The sequence below is a fragment of the Oncorhynchus keta genome, chromosome 26 (assembly GCF_023373465.1).
Source record: "Oncorhynchus keta strain PuntledgeMale-10-30-2019 chromosome 26, Oket_V2, whole genome shotgun sequence".
Lineage (NCBI taxonomy): Eukaryota > Metazoa > Chordata > Actinopteri > Salmoniformes > Salmonidae > Oncorhynchus > Oncorhynchus keta.
In genome coordinates, this window is record NC_068446.1 from 33749973 (window position 1) to 33759989 (window position 10017).

Below are 10017 nucleotides of genomic sequence, written 5' to 3' on the forward strand. Positions count from 1 at the left end.
GTTTCAAATGAAACCTTGAGAGACTGTTGTTTTGTTGGTACTGAGACTTCACTGACATCTGAAACTGAAAGGAGATCACATTGAGTTTCAGATGTCAGTGAAGTCTCAGCATTGACAACAACAGCCTTTCAGGGTATGTTTCATTTCAAACTTACAATAGGTTTGAAGTTGAACAGAGAACAATAACAAGTGCTGGTGATGCGTGAGATTTGTCTCACAGCCTACATCCTGCTGTGGAGAACAATACTTTTTGCTAGAGTGTGTCTGTTTCCTGTCTAATGCAAAAACTGCTGATTGTCACTGAACAGTTGATGTTCCAAGTGTGGAACAATCGATAATGCAACCAATCAACAGATGTGACAATATCACTACTAGTGATATGGGGGGATCTGTTCAGTGATGGAAAAAGTACTCAATTGTCATACTTAAGTAAAAGTGTAGAAGTATTTTGTTTTAAATATACTTAAGTATCAAAAGTAAATGAAATTGCTCAAATATACTTAAGTATCAAAAGTACAGGTAAAAGTATAAATAATCTAAAATTCATATTTAGATAGCCAGGGGCACACTCCAACATAATTTAAAAACAAAGCCTTTGTGTTTAGTGATTAGGCCAGATCAGAGGCAGTAGGGATGACAAGGGATGTTCTCGTGATAAGTGCGTGAATTGGACAATTTTCCTGTAAAAATATAAGAAGTACTTTTGAGTGTCAGTACTTTTGGGTACTTTTTACTGTTTTTTTTCTTTAGGAATTTAGTGAAGTAAGAGTGGAAATTGAAAATATGGTAACATGCTGACCACATGCGAGTGTTGCAAGATAAATGTGCACATACTTGTTATTCAATCATTGCACCACACTGCTTGCAACGAGTGCGTGCATAGCCAGGCGCGTGACGAGCTGCAAGTCCCGCCTCTCCCATCTCCTCAGTGGTTTTTTGGAGCATATACCATACCCACATGGGTGATTGAAAGATAAACTGAGGTCCACACTCCAGTCTGTAGTGGTAATGCACCTTAATGTTGGTTGCCAACCACCATATAATGTTCAAAGAAGAAGAAGCCTGAAGGAGGAGAGATTACTAGATTACTAGAAATCCACCCTTTTATCTGTGGATTAATTGTTGGAGTAGAGGACCTTGTGCCTTTCAGGTAAAATAACAACCCAATGTTTATATCCCAGGACAAATTATTTAACAACAGCAAGCTAGATAAATTGCCACGAATGTTTAATTATTTTCGACATGTTCCCAAATTAATATAGTTGGTTCAGAATTTTTGATCTAATGGAGTCTGGTATGGAATAATTTCTCTTTACCTAAGTGAATTGTTTAAAGGCGTTGCATAGAGTGGCACAGCGGTCTACAGCACTGCATCTCAGTGCTTGAGGTGTCACTACAGACCCTGGTTCAATTCCACAACCGGCTGTGATTGGGAGTCCCATAGGGTGGCCCAGTGTTGTTAGGGTTTGGCCTGGGTAGAATGTCATTGTAAATAAGATTTTTTCTTAACTGACTTGCCTAGTTAAATAATAGATCAAATAAAATGTAAGGGCATACTTAAGAGGTTTTACATTAGCTTGAAGCAAGTCTTTCTGCCATACAATCTTGTTTCCATGGTGAAGCCCTGATTCGCTGACTAAAGGGCTAGTCAAAGCAGGGTTGCCATGTCGGCAGTTTTCTGCTAATTGGGATACTTTGAAAACAAACTCTTGTTGCATACATATCCAGATGATCCTGCATACTATTTTGCGATCCTGCATACTATTTTTATGTAGGCCCTAACAGTTTGTGGACACCGTTTGTCAGCGTTATCGTGAAATGAATGTATTGTTTAGTGTTGTGTAGTGGGTTTGCTGGCATGCATCTAAAACACTTTTTTTTCAAGAGGTAGCCACATCATATCCATGTCATCAACAGCAATTTTCTCACTTTAAAGTACATTTTATTCCAGAGCTTAAACTGGGTCTGGGAAACCAGCCCTTATTGTTTGTCATTCCCTCACGACGCCAGGACAGCGGAGTCAATCACCACCTTCCGGAGACACCTGAAACCCCACCTCTTCAAGGAATACCTAGGATAGGGTAAGTAAGGGTAAGTAATCCTTCTCACCCCCCAAAAAAAAAAAAAGATTTAGATGCAAGTGGCTGTTCCACTGGATGTCATAAGGTGTATGCACCAATTTGTAGGTGCTTTTACACCTGCATTGTTTGCTGTTTGGGGTTTTAGGCTGGGTTTCTGTACAGCACTTTGAGATATCAGCTGATGTACGAAGGGCTATATAAATAAATTTGATTTGATTTGATTTGATTTGTAAGTCTGGATAAGAGCGTCTGCTAAATGACTTAAATGTAATGTAAATGTAATGACTGGTGATCATTTCTTTCTTTTTGAAATTAAGGCAAAATAAACTTCCCTCAGCTATCGCAAGAACTCAAACAGCTCATTACTACCTCACATCAGATGTGTATCAGGGTTAAGCAAGTTTCCGTTCCTCTTCCTGACTAGCTTTCAAAAGACATTATCTGACATTACTCAGTGCCAAAATAGCTTCTGGGAAATAAGTGGTTATGGTCAAGAAAAGACCTGTGCTGTATTCATTATGCCGATTCTGTTGCCAAACATTTAATCTGTTGCTAAATGTTTTGCAACAAACTGTTTACTACAAACAGAAAACGCAAATGAGTTTCTATTGAACAATTTCAGGTAGGTCACTCCCAGTTTGTTCCGTTTGTTTTTTATATGGGAAACGGTTTACGGAATGAATACACCCCTAAGGACCTGATGTACTGTTTCAGCTGATATCATCAATGCCCTCAGGTGATAACAATGCCTACTACATACATACAATCTGCACATAAAATGTCTAACTGATTTTTAGCGGGAGAGATGTCGCCAGAACTTGTAAGGCTGCTATGGGATGGGTTCAACATAAATTGTTGAACAAGGTTTGTGCTCTGTCAACAAGTTAGTATACTGTACTGTATATACGCTTTGGTAGATAGACTTTCTCAGAGCTGTGTTTTTGGAAAACCTTGTCAAATGCATTTCTTAAAACCATTTCTTCTTTCTCCAGCCATGGACATCATAGATCCCATCTTGGGCATAGCGGAGAAGCTCTACTCTCTATGTGGTGAAGTGAAAGCCAACAAGAAGCGATGTCAGCGTTTGGGTATGCGCGTAAAAGCCTTGGAAGAGCTGGTGAGGGCGGTAAAGATGAAGGGGCTGGGGGAATACCCTGCACATGTGGAGAACGGCCTGAGTGAGCTCAAATTCACCTTAGAATCTGCCCAGGATGTGGTTAAGAAATATGCCAGTGCCAACTACCTGAAGCGCATCCTGAAGGCCTACGACCAGGGAGATGATTTTGAAAGTTTGAATGAGCGCTTGAACGATGCGGCTCAGGTGCTCTCGCTTGCCCTGCAGGTGGACCAGAGACAGAAGCTACAGCAGGTGTTTCAAGAGGCAACACGATGGAGAGAGGATGAGGAAGACAGAGAGATTGATTGTCTGGAGCTGCAAAAATGTGAGACACCCGAGTACACCGTGTGTGGGGTGGGGCAATTTCAGGCAGGTGACATTGTGCCAATTAGGGATGCACGATATATCGGTGAACATATCGTTATCGGACGATTAAAAAAAAAAAGCTAGAAATGCCAACATCGGTATTAGCCGATGTCTAGTTTAACACCAGATGTGCAAACCCGATGGCGCACATGCCTATTTAACAAAGGTACATGACGTAATGACGCCACATAAAATGTTGCGCTATACGTGCAACACAGCATTCCTAAACTAGCCCACCATGTCTGCTGTGTGGATTGAGCAGTCAACAAAACAACATTTCAGCGAGACAACTCAAATGGAATGGAATTCATTGCCCTTGACAATCAACCGTTCTCTGTGGTGGGTGATGTTGGCTTTCGCCGACTGGGCGAGCACTGGTTAACACTACCAAGTGCGCAATTTTTCTGATGGAACGCCGTTTGAGTCTTTGCCTGTCAAAAAAAGATAGTAGCACTGTCAAAGCTGTACAAAAGTCAACAAACAAGTAAACACTGGCCACGAACGATGTGTTTACAATACCGCTTTGGTAATAAAGCATCATTTGTTCGACCGCAACTGCTGGGGTAGCTAGCTTTAGCATGCTAACGTTACCTAGCTAGCACCAATACAACCAGCCTGAAAACAATTACCTGTAGAAACTGCAGTCATTTTCATTATTCTAAGCAATGATTTAGGAATCCTTGTGAGTAAGTATTAGCTATTGAATTTAAGTTCATGCAAATAAATAGCTAGCCATATCAGTGCCAATATAACCCACAGTGCTACATTCTCTGGCGGAGGGCAACAAGGAAAGATTGGACACAATGCATGAGAAAATGGACTCTACCAAAAAGGATGTGAAAGACATCAAAGCAATGTTGGAAACCTGTGAGTAAGCCTATATAGATGTCTAATTTAATGGAACTAAAAAATGTTTTGTCCTTAGTTGTTGCCAATTGATCACATTCAAACATCATACTGCATTTGGTAACTACTATTTCATTTGGATTCTGAGCAACTTCTGTGTTCATTAATCTCACATTTAATCTCAGATAAAAAGGGGCTGAGAGTCTGTTTGCTCATTTGTTCCTGTGTGGTTTACACCTTTCTATGTTTTTGTTTGATACTACAAGCACTATTGTTCCACTCACACAAACTATATTGACGGCACTCTGCACAGATGAAAATTATGTGCATGGGATGATAAACAATGTGTCAGTCAAATCAGATCCCAAAACACAGCACAGTTTTGCATCCTGCACCAGGCAAGCACCCTCCATCCGCACTGTATTTTACAACACTGTGTGTTGCTCTGTGATACCTTGAGTTATCTGTGTAATTGATCTGTTATGTTCCTAAGTGCCTGTGTGACTTTATCTTATTGGCTTTGTTGTGTGTTATCCATTGACAGTACAGAAGCCCAGCATTTTAATTCAAGACATCAGAGAGATCAAACCAGAGGAGCTGACCTACGACATGCCCAAAGAGCCCATATTAAAAAATGACAACTCAGTTTTGTACAAAGGAGAGTATAACAAATTCACAGTAGCCATCAAAAGATACACCTACCCAAGGAGCACAAGCCCAAGGTATGTAGCGTAGCATACAAGACATCTCAGAATTATTTTAGTATAAACTTCAGTTCTAAACATCTATTTGTCTAATCGGTAATGTTTGTCCCACCCAGTCAGCTGAGAAGCATCTTCAAAAAGGAGGTGGAGACTATGAAGCGCTTTGAGTCGCCAAACATCCTGCGAATGTTTGGGATCTGTGTCCAGCAAGAGGGTGGTGAGTGGGCTACTCTATTTGTTTTACAGTATGTGAAATAGTTACTGAACAAATAGGAGATGGGATATAATCACCATGTGATTGCAGGATATGATATCAAAATGTGATGATGATGTGCCCTTGTTGCATTTAATCATCCTTTTCAATTCAATTCAATTCAAGGGCTTTATTGGCATGGGAAACATGTGTTAACATTGCCAAAGCAAGTGAGGTAGACAACATACAAAGTGAATATATAAAGTGAAAAACAACAAAAATGAACAGTAAACATTACACATACAGAAGTTTCAAAACAGTAAAGACATTACAAATGTCATATATATATATATATATATATATATATATATATATATATATATATATACACAATGTACAAATAGTTAAAGGACACAAGATAAAATAAATAAGCATAAATATGGGTTGTATTTACAATGGTGTTTGTTCTTCACTGGTTGCCCTTTTCTCGTGGCAACAGGTCACAAATATTGCTGCTGTGATGGCACACTGTGGAATTTCACCCAAAAGATATGGGAGTTTTTCAAAATTGGATTTGTTTTCGAATTCTTTGTGGATCTGTGTAATCTGGGGGAAATATGTCTCTCTAATATGGTCATACATTGGGCAGGAGGTTAGGAAGTGCAGCTCAGTTTCCACCTCATTTTGTGGGCAGTGAGCACATAGCCTGTCTTCTCTTGAGAGCCATGTCTGCCTATGGCGGCCTTTCTCAATAGCAAGGCTATGCTCACTGAGTCTGTACATAGTCAAAGCTTTCCTTAATTTTGGGTCAGTCACAGTGGTCAGGTATTCTGCCGCTGTGTACTCTCTGTGTAGGGCCAAATAGCATTCTAGTTTGCTCTGTTTTTTTGTTAATTCTTTCCAATGTGTTAAGTAATTATCTTTTGTTTTCTCATGATTTGGTTGGGTCTAATTGTGCTGTTGTCCTGGGGCTCTGTAGGGTGTGTTTGTGTTTGTGAACAGAGCCCCAGGACCAGCTTGTCTTCTCCAGGTTCATCTCTCTGTAGGTGATGGCTTGGTTATGGAAGGTTTGTGAATCGCTTCCTTTTAGGTGGTTGTAGAATTTAACGGCTCTTTTCTGGATTTTGATAATTAGTGGGTATCGGCCTAATTCTGCTCTGCATGCATTATTTGGTGTTTTACGTTGTACACTGAGGATATTTTTGCAGAATTCTGCGTGCAGAGTCTCAATTTGGTGTTTGTCCCATTTTGTGAAGTCTTGGTTGGTGAGCGGACCCCAGACCTCACAACCATAAAGGGCAATGGGCTCTATGACTGATTCAAGTATTTTTAGCCAAATCCTAATTGGTATGTTGAAATTTATGTTTATTTTGATGGCATAGAATGCCCTTCTTGCCTTGTCTCTCAGATCGTTCACAGCTTTGTGGAAGTTACCTGTGGCGCTGATGTTTAGGCCAAGGTATGTATAGTTTTTTGTGTGCTCTAGGGCAACAGTGTCTAGATGGAATTTGTATTTGTGGTCCTGGTGACTGGACCTTTTTTGGAACACCATTATTTTGGTCTTACTGAGATTTACTGTCAGGGCCCAGGTCTGACAGAATCTGTGCATAAGATCTAGGTGCTGCTGTAGGCCCTCCTTGGTTGGTGACAGAAGCACCAGATCATCAGCAAACAGCAGACATTTGACTTCGGATTCTAGCAGGGTGAGGCCGGGTGCTGCAGCCTTTTCTAGTGCCCGCGCAAATTCGTTGATATATATGTTGAAGAGGGTGGGGCTTAAGCTGCATCCCTGTCTAACCCCACGACCCTGTGTGAAGAAATGTGTGTGTTTTTGCCAATTTTAACCGCACACTTGTTGTTTGTGTACATGGATTTTATAATGTCGTATGTTTTACCCCCAACACCACTTTCCATCAGTTTGTATAGCAGACCCTCATGCCAGATTGAGTCGAAGGCTTTTTGAAATCAACAAAGCATGAGAAGACTTTGCCTTTGTTTTGGTTTGTTTGGTTGTCAATTAGGGTGTGCAGGGTGAATACATGGTCTGTTGTACGGTAATTTGGTAAAAGCCAATTTGACATTTGCTCAGTACATTGTTTTCATTGAGGAAATGTACGAGTCTGCTGTTAATAATAATGCAGAGGATTTTCCCAAGGTTACTGTTGACACATATTCCACAGTAGTTATTGGGGTCAAATTTGTCTCCACTTTTGTGGATTGGGGTGATCAGTCCTTGGTTCCAAATATTGGGGAAGATGCCAGAGCTAAGTATGATGTTAAAGAGTTTTAGTATAGCCAATTGGAATTTGTTGTCTGTATATTTGATAATTTCATTGAGGATACCATCGACACCACAGGCCTTCTTGGGTTGAAGGGTTTTTATTTTGTCCTGTAACTCATTCAATGTAATTGGAGAATCCAGTGGGTTCTTGTAGTCTTTAATAGTTGATTCTAAGATCTGTATTTGATCATGTATATGTTTTTGCTCTTTGTTCTTTGTTATAGAACCAAAAGATTGGAGAAGTGGTTTACCCATACATCTCCATTTTGGATAGATAATTCTTCGTGTTGTTGTTTGTTTAGTGTTTTCCAATTTTCCCAGAAGTGGTTAGAGTCTATGGATTCTTCAATTGCATTGAGCTGATTTCTGACATGCTTTTCTCTACCCTTGTTGTCCTGCAGGTCCCAATCCAAACTACCTTATTGTGATGGAGTTTTGTGAGAAGGGCAGTCTAAGAGAGGTGCTGGATTCCCAAAGTAAGCTGCCCTGGGACAGAAGGGCCCGCATGAGTCTGGATGCAGCACAAGGCCTTTACAGGTACAGTAAACCACTCTTTACCCTGTGCCTTACACACGTAGACCAGACAGTACACCTATTGCACATGAAGCACCATCTCTGCCATATCGTTGCCATAAATGTGTTATATTTATACAATTTGAACTAAGGAATTGGCCTATCATACTTTTATGTTGAATAAGGCTCTGTCGCAACCAGTACAGACACCTTCAACATGAAATGTTGGCGGACATGAAAGGGTTCCTCCTGCGCGGCGGAAAGTGACACCAAAAGCTGGATGCTATTCATGCATCTTATGACCCACCTATTAACTTCTACCCACCAATAATATACAGTATGGTCTGGTGTTTCCCCTTCACTAAAATAATGGGTACACTGTATCTGTGCCCTGTGCCTTGCTCACCAAAGTTCACAGAACAAGAAAGTGTATCCTAATCACACTGAGCTACCCTGGCATGACAAGCTAATCCCTCTTTCACTGTAGATTACACCAGTCTGAGAAGAAGTTTCAAGTGCACGGATGCATCAACAGCAGAAAGTTCCTAGTAGATACCGGGTACAGAGTGAAGGTATGAGGTTTAATGCATTCCACTACACATCCATGTGTGTTTGGCACTACAAAGTGATAGGCGAAGTACTCCACCTCAATGTAATTGTTGTGTGGTCAGCTAGGAGGTTTGGAGCTGGTGAAAACAGAGACTTCGTTGAAGAAGTCTAAGGACCGGAAGAGCTGCTCCTTATGCTACAGCTCCCCGGAGCAGCTTGAGAATATAAACAACCCCTACAACAAAGCCTGTGAGATGTATAGGTCAGCTTTCCATCACACACTCAGATATTGTAAATTAATGTAAAATCACAAACCCATTACATTTTTTATGTTGAAATGGTACTTTTTAGTCTAATGTAGGCTCTCGGTCTACTGCAAGTTCACTCTGTTTGAATTGTGTCCATTGCAGTTTTGGCATTGTCCTATGGGAGATTGCAACCCGCGAGATTCCCTTCAGAGGTGTGTGTCAACTCTGTTAGTGTTTATTAAACACAGCCTTTCTACTAACAGCAATGCCAATGATACATCTGAAAATAACATGGTTGGGTTTTCTCTCTCTCTATAAGCATATGGTTACTCTGTAATATTTAGACATCTGTCATTCCATTTCTGTTTTCTCTCGTCTTCTGATCAGACTGCTTACCGGAAGAGGTGTTAAAGAGGGTGAGTAAAGACAAATATACTGAACCTCTTCCTGAAGACTCCCCAAAACAGTTGGGAGAGCTGATCAACGCCTGTCGCTCCTATGACAGCTTCCACAGGCCAACGGCAGGAGGTAATACCTTCAACACACACAACTAATAGGCCAAGACATTATGACCTACTGTAGGCCTACAAACAATTATTTCACCTGTTCCATATTGATTCCTATTTGCCCTGTTATCATTGTTTCTTATTTCCATTCTGATCGTCATCATTAAGAGGTGTTATAATACCCAGGACCGATTGTGTAATCAAGTCTGTCTGTTTCACAGTGTTGGTGGACAGGCTCCGCAAAGTGGTGGAGCAGTTAGAGGAGGACTAACAGAGTTTCCTCTCCAGAGTTCTCAGAAACTAGGCTGGAGAAGAGGATTAACAAGAACAGTTCCAGTTTCAGCTCCAGTTTAAAGACATCAACTGACCACCCCAAATTCATCATGGGATGAACAACACCACACCAACAGACGGTTGATCAAGTGCCTGTGATGTCATTTAAGCCTAGTACATTCTTACATCATTAGTCAGGAATAACTTTGATTGAAACTGTGAAATGATATGCAATTGATTTGACAAACTATTAAAGCAACACCATCAAATGTTTGCTACTATGGTTCAAAGCTTTGAAAATAAAATATTTAATAATGAAGCGATTTGTGTGTGAGTGACA

The 10017-nt window shown here is 40.6% G+C and overlaps 1 protein-coding gene across 9 annotated transcripts; it reads left to right on the forward strand.

Annotated features, from left to right (window-relative positions):
• Positions 1 to 937: 937 nt before the first annotated feature.
• On the forward strand, positions 938 to 9996 carry LOC118359278 (mixed lineage kinase domain-like protein). Of its 9 annotated transcripts, none has more exons than XM_052480575.1 (12): positions 938 to 1150; positions 1952 to 2091; positions 3074 to 3523; positions 4324 to 4431; positions 4955 to 5132; positions 5231 to 5331; positions 7990 to 8125; positions 8589 to 8673; positions 8773 to 8912; positions 9061 to 9110; positions 9286 to 9426; positions 9626 to 9996. In XM_052480575.1, the coding sequence occupies exons 3-12, from the start codon at positions 3076 to 3078 to the stop codon at positions 9673 to 9675; spliced, it is 1437 nt and encodes a 478-aa protein (XP_052336535.1). In that variant the 5' UTR covers positions 938 to 1150; positions 1952 to 2091; positions 3074 to 3075; the 3' UTR covers positions 9676 to 9996. The 9 variants fall into 9 exon arrangements, with proteins under 9 accessions (XP_052336535.1, XP_052336537.1, XP_052336538.1 ...); XM_052480577.1 differs by having other exon boundaries at positions 1952 to 2081; XM_052480578.1 differs by having other exon boundaries at positions 1978 to 2091.
• Positions 9997 to 10017: the final 21 nt, after the last annotated feature.

What these genes read in the sequence shown, in the direction of transcription:
- LOC118359278 (XM_035737731.2), top strand. Translation starts at nt 3,040, where the DNA reads ATGCATTTCTTAAAACCATTTCTTCTTTCTCCAGCCATGGACATCATA. An exon ending in TTGTCTGGAGCTGCAAAAAT is followed by an intron (nt 3,524 to 4,323) that starts GTGAGACACCCG and finishes TATAACCCACAG; the next exon opens with TGCTACATTCTCTGGCGGAG. An exon ending in CCACAGGCCAACGGCAGGAG is followed by an intron (nt 9,427 to 9,625) that starts GTAATACCTTCA and finishes TCTGTTTCACAG; the next exon opens with TGTTGGTGGACAGGCTCCGC.